At 45.8% G+C, this 25539-nt stretch overlaps 2 protein-coding genes across 5 annotated transcripts in view; one reads left to right on the top strand and one right to left on the bottom strand.

Moving 5' to 3' along the window:
• Positions 1–3175: 3175 nt before the first annotated feature.
• Positions 3176–10849, top strand: AstA-R2 (Allatostatin A receptor 2). Of its 3 annotated transcripts, NM_001260423.2 has the most exons (5): positions 3176–4472; positions 6974–7252; positions 7328–7486; positions 9286–9368; positions 10312–10570. In NM_001260423.2, exons 1-4 carry the CDS (start codon positions 3933–3935, stop codon positions 9358–9360), a joined length of 1053 nt encoding a protein of 350 aa, NP_001247352.1. In that variant the 5' UTR covers positions 3176–3932; the 3' UTR covers positions 9361–9368; positions 10312–10570. The 3 variants fall into 3 exon arrangements, with proteins under 3 accessions (NP_001247352.1, NP_524544.1, NP_001263042.1); NM_079820.3 differs by lacking the exon at positions 9286–9368 and having other exon boundaries at positions 10312–10849; NM_001276113.1 differs by lacking the exon at positions 9286–9368.
• Positions 10850–13141: 2292 nt separating this feature from the next.
• htt (huntingtin) overlaps positions 13142–25539 on the bottom strand; it is a 38575-nt gene continuing 26177 nt past the window's right edge. Inside the window, exons 22-29 of one of the 2 annotated variants that reach the window (NM_001276112.2) lie at positions 23889–24137; positions 22595–22958; positions 22217–22354; positions 21745–22007; positions 20259–20433; positions 18909–19143; positions 15476–15744; positions 13142–14757 (exon numbers count right to left, since the gene is read on the bottom strand). In NM_001276112.2, the coding sequence (NP_001263041.1) occupies positions 14344–14757; positions 15476–15744; positions 18909–19143; positions 20259–20433; positions 21745–22007; positions 22217–22354; positions 22595–22958; positions 23889–24137 (2107 nt within the window). In that variant the 3' untranslated portion in view covers positions 13142–14343. The remainder of the gene's footprint in view (positions 14758–15475; positions 15745–18908; positions 19144–20258; positions 20434–21744; positions 22008–22216; positions 22355–22594; positions 22959–23888; positions 24138–25539) is intronic. The other variant, NM_143372.2, reaches the window with a different exon arrangement.

Raw genomic sequence — 25539 nt, 5'->3', positions numbered from 1 at the left:
AGCTGGATGCTTTCGAAAAGCTGCTCCATCATCGAATGAACGCAACTGGGAACTGCAAACTGGAAACTGGGCACTGGGCACCGGGTAAACTGGGCTCAAGGACGGACCTTAATTATGAGCAGTGGAACCCTCAGCCAGGCATGCAAAACTTGATTATTCATTTGAAGACTCATTTTATTATCTGCATAAATCTTTGCCGAACCCGGCAACCAACTTTCTGTTTACTTTGTTGGGGGCCGAGAGTGAAAAAAGACAAAATGGAATCCATCATTCACTGGCGTGGTCGCATTTAAAACATCTTGATTAAAAAACTAAAAAGGGAAGTCGGCTAGCTAGAAGAATGGCGGTCGGTCGGTGAAATGGCAAAATGAAAGCCAAATGCAAACTCAGCGCATTCTAAGTGCGCCAGTGGAAAAACAAAAAGGATAGAAAATTCGCGGAAAGTACGAAAAAAATGAAAACGAAATGAGCGAGGGCTAAAAACTTATAAGCCGCGAGCGTGGAGCGTAGAAGTTGCGGAATAACCGCTGGTGGGCAGCGTTTAAAAAGGGATTTCAAAATTAACGTCCATCAGGCTGGCAAAAAAGTCAATTTGAATGATTAAATAGAAAAAGCTGTGGAAAAGTTGTGTCGCCGTACCGCCTTTTGCCATCGACCCCAAAAACCCAGGCATTTCCAATCCAAGTCCGTAGAGGTGCGCCAACCGGGCCAAAACGAGAGAAAAAAGCGATTAGTGTGGTCTTTTGTGTGGCTTAAGCATCCCCGATGCCTTCTTTTTGGCCATTCTCCCAGGCGGATTTACATTTATTAATTCCCCTGGCAGATGCCAAAAAAAGGGTCAGGTTTCGGGGCGGGCTATATACAAGTAAATAAAAACATGTGAACGTTAGCGCAAAAAGCGATAATCCATCATTTTTGTCCCATGTTGACTTCGGCAAAGCGAACAGTGGTACCCGATCTGAGTTACCATCCATGGTTCCTATCACATGACAGATTTTACAATACACTTCTCTTCAACTGTTAGTATTAAATAAATTTATTAATGCACAGAAAATGCCATAGTTTAAATCCATTAAATCCAAATAGCATTTCTCCCACTGTTTTCCATTGACAACACCCCAAAGTTCGTGGCCCTGGCAGAGACTTGTAATCCCTATCGCATGATTATGCCAAAAATGAACCAATCCATCGCAGCGCACGAAAAAGGTTAAGCTCAATGTCCCTGCAAGATGGGTCCTTCAATTCGGTGAGTGGGTGTGTGTGCGCCATACGGATTATCATGCCGCTCAGGAGCACCCAAACAATTTTGACGCAATGAAATGATTTTGATGAAAAATTAAAAAGCATTTCAATCACGTCGAAAGTTTTCTGACATCACAAAAATTGTTGCTCCTCCCGTCGAAAAGGGAAAATGCGGAGTGAAAATTTCGAGTGTGTGCGGATGTGAAAGCGGATGTGGATGGATGTGATGTGGTCCCCAACTCTCGTGTCTGGTAGTCGTTTATTTAGATGCTAATTTAAGTGTGCGCCTGGAATAATGCTTTCCATTTTAGTTAAAACGCTGCGAAAGTTGTTCTTCAAGGTGATGGGTATTCGTGGAAATGGTTGGTGAACCTGATTTATGTAAACTTTACTTTGCAAAATTATTTATAAGTACATACACATATCCTTTACCGATCATTTTAAGCGCATTTCTTAAGCAATGTTACTTGTTAAAATATGCTGTTGTAAATGAATTTGTTAAAGGAACACACAGTCATGCCATGTGCTAGACTGTGAAATGTTATTTTTATTTCCGGTCTATTTTTTTATGGCAGCCGCAAAGTATGCAATGAAATTTGGAAAGTTGGCTGGCGGCATCGGTCTTCGACTTGAAAATTCTACCAATTCACCGCCACTGTCGGCCATTTAAATAGGCAATGAAGCTGCATTAAGAATTAAAGACTTCATTAAGTCCGCAGTGCTGCACATTAAATAAACATAATGCCGCCTTTTGCTGCTTGCCTCGGCCATTGTCGCCGGGCGATTTCTTGATTTATTTTTTTAGCCGTTGTTTGTTGTTCGTGGTGCTTAATTCGCATTTAATCTCATCAGGCTGGCGACGTCCTCGTCAGGGGTGCATTGAGCCATAGCCCCACACCTCACACCCCACCTCCCAACCCCACCTACACTCACATCAGCCAGAAATGCCAGGCGACGGGACAGCCCGCCGCAGGTTTGATGGGGGCCACAGCTGCCGCTGACGCAGCAGCCGACTTCGCTGCCGACGTCGACGTCTGCAGGTGACAGGTGAGCATTGCGTTGGCAGCGGCAGTAAAAAGCATGTAAATGAGGCGAGGACTTAACCTAGACCAAGACCGAGCTCGGATATCTGCCGGCTGCGGTTATATAATGTTGTGACAAGCCATCCCCGGCGACCAAAGGTGTTAAACCAGTGGATCCCATCTGACTGGCACGTATAAAAAGCAGAGAGCTTAAGTTCGCCTCTGGTCTGCATGCTTGAATATATGAAAAACATACTTTAATATATGTAAAGTATTTATCTTTAATAACCGTGTTGATATATATAACTAGTAAATAGAATTCATCATCGACTGAATGTAATAAGTAGAAGACATGACATCATATCATATCCATTTTTTTCGGTGTACAATGGGGGGCGTGGGCATGAACGCGTGCCAATTTTTTTGTTTTTTGTTTTTTTTTTTTCCACCTCTGCCAGCAGTTAATCAGAGAAATTAAGCAATGTACTAAGCGCGGCAGAGCAGAGACGACACCAACTGTGCAGCCGACGAGGCTGACGACATCAGCCAGGACATCCAGCTGTGCAGGACAATGGAAGACAGCGGGCGCAGACCCAGGACAAGTAGTGATTGCCCCGACAATTGCTGTGGCGCGTTGCCCATTCAACTGGGCGAGCAGTTCAGCAGTTTAGCGGTGGGAGCAACAAGAGCAAACATTCCAGCCCAGCTGATGGGGATTGGGATCGGATGAGGAGGATGAGGAGGAAGAGGTGGCTCCGGCGGCCACCCAAAACCATCACACGCACAGATGCCAGCTGCGCTGGTTGTTGCTATTGTTGCCATTATTCTTGCTGGGATGGCTGGCGTCGCTGCCGGCGTTTTGCCGCCGCCGAGGCATCGAAGTATTCCTCAACAAGCTCAGCCAGCAATCAGTTGGGCGCTGGATACGGACGCGAGCAGTGTGGACTATCGAATTGGCCAAAAGCAGCAGTATAAAATCGAAAATATATAGCGTACCGCGGCGCAGCAGTCGGTAGCAACAATAGGAACGTGGTTTTTTGGCCATAGCCTTATAGCCCCAAAATTTATGCCGTTCGTTTGTCAATAAAAAAGCAAACGAGAAATGTAAACAGAAACGCAGCGAAAGGAAGACATCATATTGAATTTATGGTGTAGGTGCAGCAACGTGGTCCTCGAACCTAAGGACACCCCGGTGTCCTTGTCGTCAGGGTGTGACTCGGCACAGTTTGGCTGTGTCGGTGTCGTTTGCACGTGCCCTCACCTTTAAACTCACTCTCTTGCCTTTCGCCTCACCGTGATCCTTGTGTGCTGTCCTTTATTGTTGTCTTACCTGTGCTACCCACCTACAATTACCGTTATCGTGGAAGGACCAAATTGCTTTTGCCCCCGCCACGTTGCGAACAATTCCGGTCGAGTTCGATACCACACGGCGTATGCGAAACGTTTTTGAGGTCTCCGAAGCTCAACGGTCGTAGTATTCCGCATGATAATTGAATTTTTGTGGCGGCTGCTTTGTGAAACTCTCCTAATTGGAAATTTGTTATTTGCGTTCGATGAACTGTGAGCGAAAAAGAGCCCAAAATTGAAAATGTCCCGTGACAATCAAGCGAAATCGCCAATAGCCAGTACAAAGTGAACCGGAAAGTTGTGCACTAAAGCTGAGAAAACATGGAGAACACCACAATGCTGGCTAATATTAGCCTAAATGCAACCAGAAATGAGGAGAATATCACCTCATTCTTCACCGACGAAGAGTGGCTGGCCATCAATGGCACTTTGCCGTGGATAGTGGGATTCTTCTTCGGCGTCATCGCCATCACGGGATTCTTCGGCAACCTGCTGGTCATCCTGGTGGTGGTCTTCAACAACAACATGCGCTCCACCACCAACCTGATGATTGTCAATCTGGCTGCCGCTGATCTGATGTTCGTAATCCTCTGCATTCCCTTCACGGCCACCGATTACATGGTGTACTACTGGCCATATGGAAGGTTCTGGTGCCGCAGTGTCCAGTACCTGATTGTGGTGACCGCCTTCGCCTCCATTTACACGCTGGTGCTGATGTCCATCGATCGGTTCCTGGCGGTGGTTCATCCCATTCGCTCGCGGATGATGAGGACGGAGAACATTACCCTGATTGCCATCGTGACTCTGTGGATCGTGGTGCTGGTCGTTTCGGTGCCAGTGGCCTTCACCCACGACGTGGTGGTAAGTGGGAGTGGAAGAGTGGGAGGAGTGGGTAGAATGCTATAAGTGGGCCTGCTGTGCCTGAATTTGCTGTGAAGAACACGGGCCAGGCAAATTTATTGCTTTCCATCATCGTCACCTCGTTAGATTCCTCTCGCTGCACGTCAATGGTGCCGACTGCCTGGTTCTAATGTAGCTATAGATACCTAGATAGATGGTCTGCCTTCTGCCAGATCGTAATCCAGAAAGCGAAGACCCCGCACAAACCAGCGATCGTCCAATCGACTGATCCTGATACAACTCATTTGTTTTTACTATATGCCCCTATTAAAGTATCCCCATTTTATCTTATTTTCTGTTTTGTGTTTATATTGAAAATTTCGCGATGCGCGGCGCCCGATTTGTTTTTGTTACTAATTTGCTATTTTGAATTCATAAATTTTTAATTATAGACCAGATAGCCAGCGAGAAACACTTGCCAACTGGGCGGTATCTGCCCATATCTGCCCACCTCCTCTCCGTGTGGCTTGCAAAATTTCAAATTCAACTGTTGATCCAAAAGCGCGTAAATCATGGGCAGTCGTAAGTCGTAACAAGCGGCCATTATGGAAACTTTGCACTTGCGAACTTTGGGCGCACACTGCGTATGATAAATGTCTTCGCGGGTGGCGACCTTGAAATGCTCATCTTGGACATTAGGCTTTTATGATCGATGCGAAAAGTGCGAGAAACAATTTAATTGCGGAATAATCGACGAAGATCGGAATTGTTTTGCTCGAGATCAGCGGGTGATATCAAAAATGAAAAGGGGAATTTACCGGCGATTTTGAGGATATACAATGTATTTGTATTTGCAGACTTTAACCTTAAGTTTTTATTCGCAAGAAAACACTGGGATTATTAACTAATATTCAATTTTCCGGTACAGTTCAAACAATTGTTGAGTGCTATTTAATACTGAATATCTATCATATTTTTTCATTGCGAGTATCAACTACACGTAATTATGGTCGGACATTGGTTCCAATTTCTGTTGATACTCATAAATGGCCCGCGGGCTTTTTCCACTGATTTCCCAGTGCCAATAAAGCGATTCCCACATCACACATGACCAACTTTTTGTTTGTGCCGTTGTGTTTCCCCTTTTCCTTGGCCAAAAGCGACAGTCGCGGTTAATTAAACGAATCTCATCTTCACACGGATGATGAACTTTTTTTATCTGTGAGATGGCAATGGCCCACTGTTGCTCCCGGTGTTGTTATTGTAACCTAATATTTTATTAAATGGCATTTCACGCTTCGTTATATTGTTATTTTTGTCTCGTTCGGTTTTTGTTCGCATTGGGGAGAGTGCTCCAATGGGTGGCATTATTGTTTGTTTATGTGTTTGCTTTGCTTTGTCTAAGGATTAAGCTGGAAAAATAGAGCCCACATTGAATGCTCATATGTGTGCTTTGCTTTGTTATCTGGTGTCTGCGTGTGCAAATACAAAGGAACAGGCGATAAAAAGGCATAATTAAGTCATGTTTGATCAACATGTTAATTAACAGTTTGCTATTAATTATTTCCATATTACATTGCCCAGCTACATGCTTGGTATATGCATATCAAATGAGCCTGTGAGAGCGTGTGCCATTATCTTTTTATTAGAAATCGATATCAAATAATAATCATAAATGCACATATGTCCGACTGCGTAACTAGATATGCGATCTCCAGGTCATGGCATTGATTGACAGCTGTTGGCTGATTTCTCGCGAACGAGGAAAGGGCATTAATGGCTTGTCAAGTCTATGAAGTCGTTGGGTTTTGCGGAGAACATGCCAGCGAAATGAACCCATAAATCAGCGGAGGGTCTGGCCATGATTTGTCTACTTCTGTGGCCTTGGCCACTTGACGCTGCGCAGATTCAGAGTTCGAACTCAATTTGTGGGCCAACATCGCTCGCTCAGTGTAACGAAAACAAGGGCGGGCCATAAACAAACATTTTTGTAAGCAATTCATGCCGGCATTAATGGGAAGATTTTTTAAATGCAATTTTCCACACGCATTCATCGATTGAAAGCGCGGTGAAGGGGCGGAGATTGTAAACAAAAATGTAAACAAAAGGCTGCGAATATTTTTACGATTCACCGGGCAGTTTACGACCCTCCTAAGCGTCAGCAAACCAGTCTCGTCTAGCCAACAGACCAATAGATTCTCCATCCCCCAAACAACAAGCCTCGAAAGCCCGATTGCCCATACCCATTGCGCTTTTATCCAAATCCAAAACTCCGGCTGAACAATTTGTCAGCCAAATGTCAGCGACAGAGAAACAAAGTGAGATTGCGAGTTAGTTGTCGACGTCCGAACTATTCGTATGACAGTTTAGTTTTATTTACGATGTCTGGCTGTTGGCCGTTTGACGTTGCTTGGCTGCCATGCAACTGTCACCGCCAACATGACGTATGCGCAATATTCGATTCCCACACCGCACACGTTTCTTCATAGTTCCCACAACCACATTCTCATCGATATCCGCAGGTGGATTACGATGCAAAGAAGAACATCACCTACGGCATGTGCACCTTCACGACGAACGACTTCCTTGGTCCGCGCACCTACCAGGTCACCTTCTTCATCAGCTCCTACCTGCTGCCCCTGATGATCATCAGCGGTCTCTACATGCGCATGATCATGCGGCTCTGGCGCCAGGGAACCGGCGTCCGCATGTCCAAGGAGTCGCAGCGCGGTCGCAAGCGGGTCACCCGACTCGTCGTCGTGGTGGTCATCGCCTTCGCCTCGCTCTGGCTGCCTGTCCAGGTGAGACGCAATAATACATATGAAACCCACATATATTTTAAATAATCAAACATATTCTTTCGTTTGATTGAACAGCTCATCCTGCTGCTCAAGTCACTGGATGTCATCGAGACGAACACCCTCACCAAGCTAGTCATCCAGGTCACCGCCCAGACTCTGGCCTACAGCAGCTCGTGTATCAATCCGCTGCTCTACGCCTTCCTCTCCGAGAATTTCCGGAAGGCCTTCTACAAGGTGAGTGGGGTTGGTGCACTCGGGGGCTGGACGAGAAGGGTCCTTCAAGTGACGACATCTGAGTGCTCGGTCAATATATCGATGAAATATTTTCAGAGCATTGTTTTCGTTTGCATTTCGTTTGATGGAAACTTTTGTGTCGTAATTTTAAGTGGGGCTTTATATTGATTTATTGACTGACAAACTTCAAAACCTTTTTCATATATTTGATATATATATATTTTTTTTTTCTACAATATAAACATCCGCTCAACCACGTTTCCATTGCTATTCCTAATGAGTTTTTAAATGAGGGAATGTTTTGATTTCAAATCAAAAATCAAGAATGCAATTAAATAATTTACGAGCTTAATCTATTGAGGCGAATTTCTAAAAAAAAAAAAACAGCGCGTGTTTTCCCATTAAATTTCAATGGGCCAGCGGCAAACGTTTTAATGAGTTAAGTGCGAAAAACGCGCATACGCCGCGTGGGCCGAATTTGGTTTTACTCGCGCAGCATCGGCATCAGCATCAAAATCTATATTTACGATATAAATAGGTAGAATTTACAGAATAATTTCAGCCAAGCGGATCATCATCGGACCGTCCATCTTCATTTCTCTATTTTTAAGGCCGCCGCAGACCGAGATTTGCAGCTGTTGGGCATTAACACAAAGTGCCTCCTCAACCCCTTTTATTGTGGAACAAATATTTTCCATTATTGTATGTGTAGAGATCTTTTGTCTCGTCAATTTAATGAAGTGCAGCGATGTGGCTTACGAGGCATTCCATTCCCTGGCATGCCACAGTTTTCCCCTCAAATGGCACAATAATTGGACTTTAAATTACAAATGATTCCTTTCCGTTCGGCTGGCTATTTAAAGATATGGCCAAATTAGCAACGCACTGAGACAATGGGGAATTACGGGCTTTACATTTTTTGTTTGGTCGGGCTTTTTATAGCATTCCCCTGTAAATTCATTGACATTCGTTGATGTTTCGTCCCGCCCGCAAAAGAAGTGAAAACAGACGGCTGACAGGCTGCCCGCAGTTTTTGGACTCCGAGAATTGCGGCTCATTCCAATTCAACTCACTTTCGGGACGCATTAATTCTTTTGGTCAGCGGCCATTTGCATAAACGCAAAAAAAAGAAAAAAAGGAAAGTACTGGAAAAAAAAATCGTTGCGGGTGGCAAATCACTGGACAGCCACGCCCACCGACGAGGGGGTGACTTTGCTTTACTTACTTTTAATTACTTTAGGGACAAACAGACACAAACGGCTGAAGGAACACAGCAGGAGCTGCCGAGGGAAGTACATAGTACATTGTACTCATCGATCTGAGAATTTTACTTTTACCCCACAACATTTCCTTTCAATCATTTTGTGGCTTAATTTTAATATTTTAATTTGTTTTCCCGCTGCGGTGCGTGGGTTTCGCGTGTTTTCCGCGTTTTCGGCACAGCTTTTGCCACTTTGCATATAAATTGTGTTGGACTCCTGGACTGCTGATGCTGTCTTGGTTTGCCTTTCGCTAATTGATGTGTTTGTCAAGTCATTAAATTAGATTAATTACGTTAATTAAATTGCGAGCCGCTGTTTGTATTGTTTTTTTCGCTATTGTTCCTGTTTGCGCCACGAGCGTGTTTGGAATGCCTTTTTCGCAATTTCCGGCCACCACGTGATTGGGAATATGTCAATCTGATTAATTGGCCATGTGACTGGCCTTCGATTAGTAATTTATTCATGTGGAGCCAAAATTGTCGGTTTTTTCTATTGGTCTTTCATCCTTTTCACTCCTTAACCAAATCATCCAAATAGGGCTTGCAATCCAATAGACTTGGTATGTGGACAACGACGCATCAGGATGTGAGTTCAGAGAAAACTACCTATTAAACATAACTGTAAGGCGGAGTAAATTTGTTTTAAATATTTCTTTATACATGTTTGGCACGCGTTGGAATATTTATAAAATTTGTTTTCTCTACATTAATGCAATGATAAAACTTGTTACTATTTTTTTTTGGGTCTACGTAGTCTAATTTAGAATGCTAAAACCTTTATATTGTATGCTGCTAGCATGTGCTTATTTTGCCTCTTAAACTTAACCACCTTTATATCAGTATGTTGAACTATTGCGTTATTGTTTTTTATAAATAATAAGGTACTTATTTGAACGTTTGTTGTGAGTAAATATGGTGCACATTCGTTGTGAAATACCAACTTTAAAACTTTCCGCTGTTTTCGCAGACAATGCGAATGCACAGCGCACCTGGAAAGCCAAGGACCGCAACTGCCGGCGGTTCAAAACCCGTAATTCATTTCCCCGGAGCCCTGTGCTGTGTTGCTGTCTCTGTGACGAGGCACTAATCAACAATTTTAGGCAGTTCAATCAAAGCGCAAATTCATAAATCATTTATATGCAAAACTCTTACTCCTCAATCGGCAGGGATGCCAGTTCACAGATTCCAAATAGCATATCCCAGCTTCCCAGTTGCCAGGCAACTGGGCCATTCGATGCTTGTCTGCCGGCATTTCAACACCTCAAACCACTTTAATAATTGAATATTGAATCAAATCTAATCATTCAAATGCAAAGCGACGGCAACAATCGCAGCCAGGGGCCTTGACATGGGAATAGCTTTCGCTCCATGCCCCATTTCCCACTTTCCCCAAACGAAGCGCCACCAAAGTGACTCTGCATCAAAACACGTCATTAATCAAATATTGTGGCCGAACAGTGAATTCACTGGGCCTTCGGTACTTTGTGTATATTTTCGCATTAAGTCCTGTCAATTTCTCAACATTTTCTTAGTATTCTCAGTTCCTCTCCTTCTGTTCCTGCAGGCCGTTAACTGCTCCTCTCGATACCAGAACTACACATCTGATTTGCCGCCGCCGCGCAAGACGTCCTGTGCCAGGACCTCCACCACTGGACTCTAAGGGTCAGCAAATCTTTGAGGGCACAAGTGGATAAATACCCGGGACCAATCCATCAATGGACTGCAAGCGACCGCTGCATTGGATTTTTGCTCTTCGAATGACTAGAGTTAAGATATAAGGACTTTGTAAATATTGAATTAGATTAAATGAAATGCTTGTCTGTATCTTTTGTGTATTACTGAGCTACGATGCTTATTTATCTCTTATTGTAGCATTACATATAATACTTTTTGAAAGTGGATGTGTATACAGGCTGCACTGTTTACTAAACATTATAATTATAGACAGTGAATTTCCCTAAATTATTTTTAATGGTATATAATGCTATAATGCTAATCGGAATGCAATGTGTTATACAAGCTCCCTTGACGTAAGCCATATTGTTAACCATGTTTGTTATTTGCGTAAACCGTTAAGGAATTAAATAACACAACAACCACGCAATTTATGATTTTCACTGAATGGAGCTAACAAAACCGACAGATGTTAGCCTGCAGCTCATGGGGTATTTGCACAAACTAATACCATACGCATAAAACTATGCAAATTTAGCTGCCGGCTTTTAAATTGGTATTTAGTGGCGCGTGAAACATGCAATTGATATACTTGTCGAATATTCGCGATGCCACATTGAAATCGCCCTCGATTGACTGCGGCACTTGTGCAATCAATCGAACTCGCATTCACTCAATCATGCATTCATTTATTCTTGGGCCTCATCTACCCACCCATGATATCTCCTCCTGAAGAGATCTCTTTCCAACGAGAGCCAGGGGCTGTCATCACATGAGTGACGTGAGTAGTACTCCTCGTGAAGGTCCTGCGATGTCGGTGGAGTCCTGACTTTGGCAGCTTAAGATGCTGATTGCATTTCGCTTGACGCTGGCGACTGACCGGAATTAATTATGCGTTGTCCATCTTGCGGATCGGGCCGAGGCGTATAGTATATGTATGTGTGTGGGGGCTCCCGTTTTCCGCGCTGCCTGGCCACTCGCACTTTTGCATAATTTATTCAATTTTAATAAGCGGCCCTGTCTAGAGTCGAGGCGTTGCCTTTTACACCAGGTAACGTAATTAATGCGTATCAGTCGCTGACAGGTTCCTCTTCGGCGCGTTGCCAGCGTAATCAAAATTTCAAATGAGCATCAAGGAGTGCGGGCCCAGGTGGCGACCGGGCTCCAAGTGTCTTTGCAAATGAGCCGGGAAAACCAATGGATCGATTCGAGAGCACCAGGAAGTCGGCAAAATAAAGCTGGGCAACTAACTATTGGCGCCATAAACGCGCACGCTTCGCTAGCCAAAGTTTTGCTGCCCTGGTGTACACTCAGAAAAAACTAAATTCCTTCAAATGGCTGCTGGTAAGGGAAAAAGCTGTACAAAAATACCTTTTAGTATTTCGATTCAGGAAAAAGCGTGGTAATCCAAAACTGATTTTAAACGCTATTTGATAACCACCCTATTTGATGCTTTTTTACAGTGATTTCTTTGGGACACCCGCTTGCCCCACAGATAATTCGTTTCCCCACCGAGCAAATAGCCAAACAATAACGCCAAAGCTGAGCAGAATAACAACAACAAGGACTGCTCATGCTGCTGGCATTATCATAATAACAATAATCATAACTGTGAGTGTAACAGTTGTCGCCCCGCTCGTCGTGCTTTCCCGCTTAAAGCCATCGGAGTATTAAGATATTGCTCCATATCCTGTGCTGTCGCAGCGCATCCTGCATTACAAGGACTCACGGTTACGTGTGTGTGGAACGAACTGGAATCGGGACTGTTACTCCACTGACCTAGTCTACGCGGTAACAGTCCCGTTTCCATTTCGGCCATCCTTATTTAAGAGAGCACTGGCGAAGAGAAGGACTCCGAAAAGTGGTGAGTTTACAGTTAACAGCGACAGAGAGCAAGCGGAACGAATGAAAGTGGCACACCACCCACGCAGTCTACTTTCATTCATTCGAGCCACTCGCCTTCTGAGCGTAGGTCATGGCGGCATACGGGTCGGCTACTTAATTTGCCCACCTGCTTTCCGGTCAGTCACATGCTCACACTGCTAAGCCCACGAGGCGGCGCAAAAGGGGGAGTGGGGAGTGGCACTACGGTTCTGTGGCCAAATGAAGCGTAACCAAATGCTGATAGCCCAAATGTTGCAGTTTATGGCCAAGGCATTGGCCAAATTGCCTCTTGGCGTGCGGCATAATGGCGACAATAGCCACATTGTCTTGACATCGAATCAGTGCGCCAGAGCGAGAGAGCACCAGCGCGTGGGAGTTAGAGGGGGGCAGACACATAAACATACAGACATACGCACACGCCCACCTCCGCTCGATTGCATAATGCGGTCGCGCCAAAACAGAAAAACAACTTTGAACAGCTTTGCAGTTCATTTCGGTGTGTGCTGCAACTTCCCTTCTCCATTTTTTTCTCTACCGGCTTTTTGTCGTTTCGCGTTGAACTGGCAAATTTCCGGCAAGCTTTGCATGCACACAAAAGCCATCTTCCGTCCTTGTCGCACGCACACATGCACACACACAGTGGAAGCTAAAGTTTATCTGTCAATTTCGGTACACAAACACAATCATACGCAGGCGGCAAAACCGTTACGCATTGAGAGGATTTGCATACTCTACATCCAAGTTATAATACCCTCGATATAAATTTTATCCATGACTCATTGTTATAAACCTTCCCTCAGTAAATTTGTAATTAATTACTATTTCCATTTATCTTTGCATTTTTATTGTGATTTTAGGCAGGATAACAAAATACTAGTTAGTAAGAACGACCAAAATTATGTTATAACGAAAGAAAACTTTATAAGATAAAAACAAATGACAAACTATAAGCTTGCCTACTTCCCAGGGCATCAGATATTCACGCAAAATTCGGATAGTTAAACTTTTTTTCCAGTCCAGCACTTCGGCGATAGTTTGAGGACGAAACATTTTGTCAACTTTAATGCGCTTTGTTGTTAAGACGGTAGAACGTAGAAAACGCTCAGGAGCCGGATCCACGTTACATGTGCCAGGATGGCAGGTAAGAGCGCAAAAGTTCGAACCGATTTGCATACAGCTCGGTAATCCAAAAAACGAATTTCTCGGTTAGTTGGCAAAGTACTTGGCTCAGCTTTTATGCATTTCAAAAATCAAACATTCCATTTCCATACGCCCCAAGTAGCTGACGACACAGTTCCGCACTCGTTTTAATAGCAATTTTTATTTCATTAAACAATATGGTTATTATTTTGATTACAGTAGGAGTACAAAGCGTGGGGCTTGCGTTTGCATAATGGAATTTTTAAGTAATTTTGATTGGGAATTAGCCGGCAATTGGCTAAGGCGCATACTAATGCCCACTAGCGTCCTTCGGCCGGTATTCTATTTCTTGCCCAGCAGGCAGCGTCATAATAAATAAATGATCAACTTTAGCCGAAAACTGAGAAGAACATAATTTCCGTGTTCTGGGTCCTTGTCGAAAGCCGCAGGAATTAATTGCGGGTCGCTCGCTGCTGGCCTCGTTAAACTTTCGACCAGATTAGGAATTGCGGGCCGTGGTGGCGGACATTCGTTTGCAATAATTTAAATATTAGTTACACATAATGTAAAGCATAAATTAATTTTGTATTCGCCAACTATTAAAAAACTTTCCATTCGCTGGGGTCTGCAAGGGTCCTTCGAGTTGATGAAGTAGTACAAACGCAAGGAAGAGGGACATCCGCTTAAACTTTCTCCGCAGCTTGGGGCAATTAGTTATTCACGCTTGCGCTTGTCTTTGCAGCAAGTTTAGCCGCCTGCCAAACTCGGCGTTCCTTTCTTTTTATTTTTAGCTGCGATTGGGAATTAAACGCAAGATAAATAGTTGGGTTTCCCTACGGCTGGGACCCGATACCTAGTCATCGCATCGTATCGTATGGTATGGTATCTGCGTATCATATCACAGGCACTGCAACATCCGGCCATAGACTTGACTTCGCTTGAAGCTGCCGAAGGCCTCGCGGAAACGCTGCCGCTGCTCGCCACTCAATTTCGCATGGAAATCTTGTGCAGCTGTCACGAACAATGCAATTTCGTGTTGACCCAATTTTCGGGCCATCGCCGGAGCTGCTGCCTCTGCCTCAGTTGTTGCCGTTGTCGCTGTTGTTGCTGCTGCCGCAGAGTTGGATGCCCCGATGCCGAGCACTAGCGGAAATAGTTTAATCAAATGCAGATTTATGGAGGCGGATAAAAAGATGACGCTGAGGCCCCAGACACCCTGCTGCTCCGGCTGGTCCAGGAACGTTGGCAGGGTGCAGATCAGCCAGTCCTGGAGCATCTGCAGGTACGACGAGTCGATGGCGGAGCGAAAGACCTGCGGAGTAAAGGAGCAGAGCAGATTGGGGAGCGGGTTAAGAGCTGCCAACGAAATGCTTAAATAAAAACCAAGCCGACAATACGGAAATTAAATTTTATTGTGCTGCTCGAAAGGTGCCTCGTCGGCGGGCCGCAAAAGTCGACTGCAGTCAGCAGCATACTTTGTGGCAGAAAGTTGGCTAATGAAATTCCGCAGCCGGGGAATCCGGCCCTGCGAATGACAGTGCGAATTGTGCCGCTTTGGGATCCCGGGATGCCCCGTTGGCTTCCGAGCTTGTTTTTATTAATTTCCATGCACGCGCCCACCGCACTGGCTAACCTTGAACCTAATGAAACATTTTTATGGCCCCACAGTGGACGCCAGTAGGCGATGGCTTCGGCTCCTCGCATTGACCCACGCACCTGGACGGAGGCCAAGCTGTAGCCATGAATTCCATTAATTTTCAAGCTGCCAAAATTCCACAGTCGCACACGCACACTCATGTGGGCAGTGGGTATGGAGTTGGCAAGTGTTTTACCCTTTCGACTTGTGGCCAGGGCAAACATTAGCGCTGCATTGGCCCCATTCCGTTCCGGTCTCCAGACAAGGACGAGGTCCTGGATCCGGGACTCGTAAAATGCCACCCAGCATGGGAATCCGTGTGTGTGTTCGAAGCAACCACGCACGAATGGCCAACGTCTTTACCTTTGCTAGATCTTTGGCCAACAGCACTCACCTGATATACAATCATGGCAATAACATCGCAGTGCGGGTGATTTATGGCCAGAAACTCCTTTATGACCTTCGTCAATATTTCATTCGGTGGCACTAAATCACGAATAATTTGGCACAGCACTTGTCCATAAATCCAGGCGGCATCTCGAGTCGATGATTTAATACAATGCAAAAGTATATCGACTTTATCGTTTTGCTGGGCGATTATCTCCGGGTCATCCTGGACAATTCCGTTCGACAGCTCCGTGTTCTCCAGCTGGGCAGCCGAGCCTGAGAATGGAATGAAATGGAAAATATGTAAGTCATTCGCAGAATGCAGAAAAAGGGAAGAAAGTGAAACTTTCTAATTAACAAGGCAGCCTTTAAGCCAAATGCCGATGGCCATTATTCACATGCTCGGGGTCCTTCACACGCCAGTGCTGTCACTGCCCTCCATTTTTCCATTTCCCCACACTACACTTATACACTCGCCCACTGATTCCCCAGGACACACACGTACATAAATTTGCATTTAAATTTTATGGATTTTTTCCAGCACCGATGCTTTTAGCCAAAACTTTCTCCCATGGCCAAAGCATCAAATTGAAAGCTAAACAAAAAAGCGGAACCAAAAGTTGAAGCTGAGCAGAATTGGCCATACACAGGGCATAGATTAGAGTTGTTCGATTAAGCCCGCAACTGGTGGAGAAGGTCACCAACAATAAATGTGCGTTCCTTTGGCCAGGTGAAAAATGATGGTGAACAGAGACCAGGAACCAGAGACCAGAGACCGCTGAAAGCCACAGCCCGTGTGCTGCTTACTGTGGCTTAGCGGCATCGAATTATTTACAATGCGAGTGGAGCGGTAGCTGATCCACCTGGCCAGCTTGGCCACCCCCTAACGCCTAACCCAGAGCCACCCGTAACCACCCGTAACCCAACTCAGCCGCCTTCTGGCCGCGCCAACTTTGGCTTTGGCCTTTGTTTTGCAGCTTAACATTGTTGGTCGGGGCTGTTGGCCTGCGGGCAGCTTGTTTGGCTGGCTGTTGCCAATTTTGGCATTGTTGTTGCAGGCTTTGAACGGGCATGAAGTATGGCCAAGTGGCCGGGCAGGCGGTTGGTAGGCGTGGGGTGGTTGGGGGTGCTTCCCGGCGCCTGGCCACAATTATGCGCGCCACGAATGCCGCAGGCAATGCACGGAAAAATAAGAAAAATCTAACAAACTCTAAAATTAGTTTAAGCACGGCGAAAAGCAGCGAAAAAAGACCGGTGGTCTGCATTATAGATTCTACCCTGATGAATATATGGTTCATACATTATTCATTATTCATTATTCATGACATTAGCGTTATTTTATCGCACTTGTTAACGGCTTAAATATCATAAAATAAATATTTAAAGCTTTTGTTTAATTTCAAACTAAGCCAACGAAACGAAACAGAAACAAGCTCTGCTAATCCCATTTTTTAAAGAGTGTCCTTTTGTGGGAAGGGTTCGCTGTCCTTTGCCTTACAAGCATTTTCCACCAACTGGGTGACCAATATTGCCGCAAATATTTATTATTGCGTTTTGCAACTTTGAGGGCAAATGTATATACGTTTTTTCTCGACTTTCCCTGTTTTGCCGTTTCGCTCCTTTTTTGTTTAACCCTTCACTCTCCAATTTTTTCCATGCTTTTTGTGGTAGCTGGGCAACCTGTATTGTCTTCGGCGACGCGGTCTTTTGTTTATTTTCGCGTGGAGCCCACAACGCTTTAAAAAGGCAAGCAGGCGGAAAAAGAGCAAAAAAGCGTGCCCAGCAATAGCCAACTTCCGCCAGGATGCGTTTCGGTACGGTCGTTCTCTGGGTCCCAAGCCAGGATCCTGCCCGGTTGGCCATATTCGAGATTTGTGAGTGGCGTGTGTGTGGAGTGTGCGGAGTGTGTGCGGTGTGTGCGGCAGTAGGGCCCAAAATCGAGGCAGTTGCTGCCATTTAGTGGCAGAAGTAAGCATCGCGAATGGCCTGCTTCACAAACATTGACGTTTCTCAAAGGATTTGCGTGCTGTGGCCATGGCAAAAGGGACTCAGCAGTGGGCAGTCGGCAATCCCGTGCACTGACAAAGTGCAAGGCAAATACGCAACGCTCCACTTCCAATTTCGCCCACATCCACACATACTCCCCATTCTGCCGCGGGCATTCTTCGACATATTTGTGGAGCGAGTTGCATAATTTCTGGCCAGGAGTGGCCCAGTCGAAAGCTGTGCTAAGTTACCACGCACAGCAGGTTGGCCGGGCGCATCCCAAAGCCAGTGTAGGAAAAAATGAAGGTAGTTGTCTTTTATTTCTTTTGCTATGCTTAAAATGCTTGACGGCTGTTATTTTTTCTCGTTAGAGAATGGAAAAGAGAACACGATGGAGTAAAGAAATCGATGGGCTAGGGTTGGTTAATGAAACGAGACTGAGCGGATTACGATTGACCCGCATCGAGACGATTTCCATAGGCAGCCATGTACCTTAAAGCTATAGTATCTTCTAATAAACTGAACGAGAACGAAAGCCCATGCTGAGTAAGCTGGCGAATTTCTGCATTCTAATCTGCAGTTTTTCTGGGCTTTTAGAGCTGTATAGGATAAATCACAGGTTCCAGTAAGCCATAGATACTCTGTATGTAAAATTGTCTAGTGTCAAAATTATTGGCCAAAGCTTTCTAGGACGCTACCAGATAAACTTTATGCAAATGCCTTTCACAGTTTGTGCTTAAACGAATACCTATTTATGAGCATTGAATGCCAAAAATTGAACTTGTGCCCCCGAAAAACCACTGAACTAACGTTTTAGCACAGGCGAAATGAGCGCATGACAGTTGAAACGATAATAATTGTCCTGGAATGGCGCTAATAACAGCAACAGGGATAATTGTTGGCCAGCAGAGACGGCAGAGATACGCAACAGTCGGCGGAATGTCCTGATGTTGGCCGGCGACAGCAATTAGCCTTTCTCTGGCAAGGACACACACTCGCATTCGCACTCGCAATGCATTCATGGCCATAATGATCAGCGCCAAACTGTTGACCCGCAAACACACAAAGTGCGCCATCCCAGCGAGCGCATTTAAAATGGAACATGGCAGCATCCAAATAAAGGACATTGGGCGCGTAAGGGGAGTGAAGTTCACTTTGCCAGAGTGTCCTGCCGCCTAATGCCGCCCTGTGACGGGATGCTTCCCTTTAAAATTGTTTGCTTCTCACGCTTCCATTCCGAAATTGGGAATTTCCATCCCCCAACGCACTCGCCCTTTGCTCAATTTTCTTATAACAACAGTGGAAACCCGTTCGCGGCCCATGCGGTATTAAATGAAATTACGAAATATTTCCGTACCCCCCTCTGCTCGTTCGTTTTCCCATCGCTTTGCTACCCCATTTGATCTTGGTATTACTTTTGTTATTTTCTTTGAGGCCAGACCCCGCATACTCACCCACATACATGCAGGACAAAAGCAATTTCAATGCCGGAATCGAAAATTTCTCATTTTCCATTTTCAGCAATTCGAGTGCAAGTTTTTCAATTTTATGTCGCATCTGCGGTGTGACCACGACGCCAACTCCCGCCTTGGATCCTTCGGCGCCCGGTTCTCCAGCAGCGGCATCCTTTCCAGTAGGCTGAATGCCAGGAGGCGGCACTCCACTATTGACCACCATGCGCTCCAGGCCCTGTCAATGACAAAGAGATAAATAAATACAATAAGCAACATATACACGTATATAAAAAGTAGCAAAATAAAGGCAATGAAAAAGGACAGCGCTCATAGAAATAGCAATGCGGCGGCTCTCGACTCGCTTTTGAATTTTTATCATTGCATACTTAAGTGGGTTTTTCAGTAATGGCCACGCTAATTGAGTGGCAAATTGTTATTGTTATGGCCGCTGTTGTCGCTGCGCCCCATTGCGCTTTCTCCCGCTTTCTCTTCGCTACGATGATGATGATTCTGATTCCAATGCCGATTTGGATTCCGAGTGGCGGCCATCAAAGCAAAAGGCAGCGGCAACAACAAGGACATCATGGCCAGCAAAAGCAACAAAATGGGACAATTGAATTGCGTGCAAATTTCATAAATTGCTTAAAAAGTCGAATTTAATTTTCGACCGAACGTCGCCCGGAAATATGCAGTGCAAAAACAGTTTTTAATTACTTGCCGCTCGCCATGTACTCGTAAACTGCAATTAAAATCTCAACTCTATATTAAATGCTTGCAAATTACGTTCGCCAACTGAGGAATTTCTTTATGTAGCAGACGTATGTGTACAACGCTTAAACAAAATGCAAAATGCTCTACTCTTTTTTTATTACGCTCAATTTGCAAACGGGCTCCCATTGACCAACGGGCCATGTGTGAGTGTTCCGCCAAGGCCAATAAACATTTGGCTACTGCCATTGGCTGCTCTTCCTGCTCCTGCTCCTGTTCCTGTTCCAGCTCCTGCGTCAGTTATGACAGCACTGGCTGCGGTCCTTTCGCGTGGCTTTTCACCCGTCCGCCTGACAGTTCCGTTGCCGTTTGAAAATTGTCAATCAAAAAACCAATTAAGCGCAACGTGGGCTGCCCAGGACTAAGCCACACCAGTCAAGGGATCGAGGTTTCCATCACAGCCCAGGGAACGTTTGCCCCGGTCAATGGCAGTCAGATTTGCTGGCCCGCTAGTCGGCTGACAGTTAGTAAGTGGCCTGATGGCGGCTAGACAAGGCTGACAACCATTTAAGTGGCATGCTAAGTCCTTTCCACGCGGCTATCCTATCCCATCCTCCCATCTCCATTCCAGTTTGTACTCACATGCAGAACGCACAGATAGAGCTCCTCGTCGGCGGTCGTCTTCAGGAAATTGTTGGCCGCAATTATTGTATTTGACAACAGATGACACTGCGGCACGAATTTCGATGTCCACTCGATCAGACTGTAATTGAGCGTCCAGACCAGCTTCGTGTGCTCCACGCTGAACGGCAGGGGGCTGCAAAGATAACCCAGAAATGTTTACTCATTGTACACAGAACGAGCTGCTACTGCTGCAGCTGCTGTGCCGGGCATGTTTCCATCTAAATTAATTAGAAGTCTGACGACCGCAGAATTGCATCCGCCGATGCCGTGGGCAATGGCCAAAATGGCCACCACCCCCTATTGCACTCCCTTATTGCTTTTTGCGCGTAAAATTACAAAATAATTAGTTCGGGCGAGCTCCGCCGGCTCGCTGATTAGTTGCCATGGTCGTGCCTCCCAAACGCAGGACCATCCATTGATTTTATGACCAGTTCCTCTGCCGCTTTAGGAGCTGCAATTTTCGCTGAGGTTTTGGCATATTGGTTTGGCATACGCTGCGTATGCGCAATAAAAGTTGTTTGCCCTTTAAAACGAAATGGGGGCATACCCGCTATGCGCCTCCGTACTCTTATTCCTTCGCCCAAATTAAAGCTCAAATTCGCGCGCTTTCCCAAACCTAATCAGACGACAAAAACCCACTCAAGTGCGGCGGAGGTGCAGCTCAAGAAATTCCTTCCCAAAAGCCGCGAACGAGAAGGCAGCTGCTCAGCCAATAATTAGAATTTACTGGCGAGCATAAACAAGCAAATGCAAGGCAAACACGAACAACGCCCCGGCTCCATTGATCGGAGGCTGGTTTTGACTTTGGAAAATCTATCGAAAGCAGCAGTAAAGTTTCAATGGCCGTGGTTCATCGATGTTCTGCACGTTGTCGAGTTATGGCAACTTCCTCTGCCAGCATATCCCTTACCAAGGGAGGGGAACGGGTGTTCGGCTGCTTCCGGCGCAGTCCTTGAAAACTTTTTGATAACACCCTAAACAAAAGGGGTGGCGGCCAGGTGGATCCAGCAGCAGAACATCAGACCACAGAGACCAGATGCCGATGAGCCGAGGTAACTAATGCGAAATGAGAACTTTTGCCATTAGTGAGTGGATCTGTGGAACAGATATATATATACAGACTGCTGGCATGTAGTCGCAGGAGTTTGAGACCCGGGGAACTCAGTCAAGTCGAGTTGATGAGTTTCAATTGAAGATGGTACCAGATATGGCCTCCAACTTTCGCCGTTCGGGTAAGACACACTTCCAATTGAATCCGGGTGTACTGCAAACAGGCTGATAATACCGACGGACCAGCTGGATGAGGGGCTGTTAATTGCGAGGCAAATTATGGACAGCAGCCGGATTCTGCTGGATTCTGGATTGCGGATTCGGTATTTCGTATTCCGGCTTCCTATTTCCCAACTCCCATTTCCTTCAACCTGCATAAAGGGTCGGGACTCACCTCTCATCAATGATGCCATGACGATTGATGTAGCCCACAATTAGGGATCGCAACAATGCCAGCTCCTCACTGAGCCGTCCCATTGTCGTGTTGGTCTTGCTGCAGCACTCCAGCAGGCAGAGCAGCCCCTGCAACGTGGCAATGCGTATAAAGCTGTGCGTGCTCTTCAAGTAGACGTTGCCAATCAAGGAGCACAGGACCTGCAGCTCGCCCAGGCTGGGGATCAGAAGGGCCTGGCTGCGGCACAGTAAGTAGATTATGTGCTGTAAAGTGCAGAGAACATTAGGATGAAAAACAATAGACTGGCGGAGTGGTGCCAGGAAACAGAAACATCAAAGTTAAACTTAAGATAAAATCTGAAATAATGCTTAGTAAATATGAATTCAGTAGGGGTATAATGTGAGACACATATATTTCAGAAATTCTTTTACTCTTAAACGAAAAAGCTAGAGTTTTCAGTATGGTAACTTACCTGATGCGAAATGGTGTCGTCCATGGCCACCTGCTCCTGCAGTTTGAGGCAGCGTTCCTTAATCCATTTGATGTGGTCGCGACTCTCGCAGATCTCGCAAAACTTTACCAAATTGGGCAGCACCAGGATGTGATTCAGCTGTCGAAGGATGGAGGGAATTGCAAAAGAGTTATGGCAAGTTGCAGCTGCAAATGAAATCACTGGCAACTCAAAGCCCCAAGGATCGCCCAAAAACTGAGTACCCGGCTGCATCGTAATGTCCGCGAAGCGGCTTGCATAATCAAATTAAAACCCATCGAATGGCCCGGCCAGCATGCGATGTGCGAATGCTGGCAATGCACAGGACGTGACTGCCCGTAAAAGTTTGACAGGACTTACCTCGATCATCTGCTGCAGTACGTCAAAGACCAGCTGCGTGCTGCTGCGAAAGTCAATTCCCGACAGCTGCGTAAAATGGCGATAGTTGCGCATTGCCATGTCGGGCACATCCGCATCGCAGGACTGCTTAATGTCCGCCGTGTTTGCCTGCTCCCCGCCAGATAGGCCCACTCCCACACCCACGCCCACTCCCGCCGCCGCCTGGTCCTCCATTTGGGCCCAACTGAAATTGAGATCGTACTGATTGGGCGCAAAGGTGCGTGTGCCAATCACATTGTCGTAGGCCAGCTGCCGCTCCAGATTGGGCTGATAGAAGACATTGCACGCATCCACCAGCAATTGCACCTTGTGCAGTTTCTTCAGGCTGAAATATATGACATATATATAAATTCGATAGTGATGGATGTGTGGGAAATGTTCGGGTTGTCGGTGGCGATAAGGTGCGTATGTGTATGTACGTTTATTGCTGCCAACTGCTATCAACTAAATGGCGCATACGCCCTGTTGACAGAGCAGACGGAATGGAAAGTAAAAACTATTTGCTTGTAATTAAAAACTAATTTATAAAGTCAACATCGGGCGACAAGGATTTGTCAGAGTTTCGTGTTACCCAGACCCAGAAGAGCAAACAGAACACATTTAAAAGCCATTGCTGGCCAGCTAATACGGAAAATATGTATTTTGAAAATTTCCTAGGGGTTGTCAACAGAGTTTTTGATATTTCAGCTTTGGCTCTCATGTTTTTGCCATTTGCCATTCCAGGCAATTGAATCGCGTCGACGAGCAGGAGACATGAAAAAAGAGTTTGGCACTTGTTAACTTTTTCATAATTCATGTGCTCACGTCACGCCACGCTATAACAATAGTATAACATACTATACTTTACTACATATATGCAATATCCGTGGTCCCATCGACAAAGACTTTTTGTCGCTTTTAATTAAAAACGCAGACATTGTAAAAGCATCCGAAAACTTGTTTACCAAATTGTTTTTGGCCGCACCGCTCCCATGTTAACAAATTAGTTGTGCATTTAAAGTTGAAGGATTTTTTCGTAATGGGGGACGATATAATATGTGCCACAGGAAAATCACAGGATATACACGCTCATTCGCAGACTCAACTTTGCTGGCATTTAATTTGTACTTTTTGCCATTTACACATTAAAAACTTTATCCACTGCTCTGTGAATTTTAATTTTCATAAATTTCCACACCGAACCCGAACCCGCACCCGCACCCATACCCAAGCTGGAACTGAAGCTGCTGGATGTGGAAGTGGAACTGGGACTCACCTAATGCTGTCACAAGTGATGCGCTGCCAGCGAGTGGTGTGATGGAACTGTCCGTTGGCCAGGCCCACAATGGGAAAAGTTTTGTACGTCATTAAAAGTTCGAGGATGGCCTGGAGGCAGACCTGCTTGATCTGGAACTGCTCCTGCTGATCGACCATGTGCTCGTCGTACAGCTTGTTGATCAGCAGCAGGCAAGTCATGAAGTACTCCTCGAACTGCTGCCGGGTGGTGAATCCGAAGATGGAGAGCCTGGAATCCAGAATTCAAAGTGGCTATGAGTGTCAATTTAATTACCGATAGTCGTCTGCTGTGCGTGTGTGTAAGTAATTAATTGAAAATTGCAAATTTCTGCATAAAATGTTTTCAGCCAATGCTTGAAATTTTAATTCAATTAGTCCTGTCCTCTTCAAATATTTAAAATATGCAATATACATGCCACCATATGCCTATACACATATGTATATACATATGCATATGCCATGTGTAGTAAAATGTGAGCAGGCCTAAAATGTCAATTAGTCTTCGATTACTTTGGGCAGTCGGTGAAGCGGCAGCTCCATCCACCATCCATCAGCCATCAGGCATCAGGCATCACACCCATCACTTGCAGTGGAGCCCGGGGTGATGGTGTTCTGCTGTGCATCGTGGTGGTTTCTGTGCAATTAGCAACAATGTTTCTGGAGCAGAGGCAGCCGTCCGCATCCGCATCCGCATCCTGGCATGACGTGCCTTTTGTTGGCAGCCATCTGCAACACGCACACATGCATTTATCTCACTTTGCTGCTCATAATTTGTTTATATCGCTCGCTGCCTCGTCGGCGGCTCTTCCTGCAGCGCTGTGTCTTTTAGACAGCTTTTATCCCCACATCTCTGCATCCTCTCTCCAGCCCCACATCCCCTCAGCCGCATACCCATTGCTCCTCCTGGCCGAAATGCATGTCTATGCCGGCGATGCTGATGCTGATCCTGCGCGGAGTTTCGTCTAATAGAGTTGTTGATGTTCCGCTCCGTCAGCCCTTTGGGGATTTTGTCGTTATCATCCTCGCAGCTTTCCTCGCTGCCGCTGGAGCAGCTCCGCTGGTTGCCCGGTTCCCAGTTCCCCAGTTCACGTGCTGATGTGGTTATGATGTTTGTGCGCTTGTCGGTTGGGCAAAGCCAGAACTGGATTGGCTTTGCCGCCCGGTTGGGGCGACAAAGTGCGAGCGGAGTGCAAGTATGCATACTTCTGGGGGGAAGTTAAGTTTTAGGCTCCGGACAGGCAAACAACCAAACAACCCAACAACCAGCCAACCAACAACCACTGCCACAGACATCTAGCCGTGCACAATTATTCCGCCCAATTCCTGGCTGATGACAATTCAGCTTTCGCCATTCGGCTGACAGCGTAATGATGACGACTGCCATCGAAACAATGGAGCAATAGCTATAACGGCTTGGGGAGCCTGTCAAGTGACAAGGACGAGGCAAACAAGCCAAGGACAATGACGATGACAATGAAGTCTTACGGCCCGCACTCTCGCATATGTGTGGATGTTTGGATTTGTGCTTGTGCTTGTAATAGAACAACAGGATGTTGATGTTTCCAGTTGCGGTTTAGCCGCTGCCAACGTCCTCATCATCGCTCCATGTAGCTGCCATGCGCTCGTCACCG

This window comes from Drosophila melanogaster, chromosome 3R (assembly GCF_000001215.4).
Source record: "Drosophila melanogaster chromosome 3R".
NCBI lineage: Eukaryota > Metazoa > Arthropoda > Insecta > Diptera > Drosophilidae > Drosophila > Drosophila melanogaster.
The sequence above is the reverse complement of the archived record's forward strand: the minus strand, read 5'-3'. Positions and strand labels throughout refer to the sequence as shown.

Excerpts from the sequence above, each read along its gene's own strand:
- AstA-R2 (NM_079820.3), top strand. The coding sequence starts at position 3,933 with ATGGAGAACACCACAATGCTGGCTAATATTAGCCTAAATGCAACCAGA. Across the intron at positions 7,253-7,327 it reads CGCTCTGGCTGCCTGTCCAG|CTCATCCTGCTGCTCAAGTC; the intron begins GTGAGACGCAAT and ends TTGATTGAACAG. Across the intron at positions 7,487-10,311 it reads TCCGGAAGGCCTTCTACAAG|GCCGTTAACTGCTCCTCTCG; the intron begins GTGAGTGGGGTT and ends CTGTTCCTGCAG.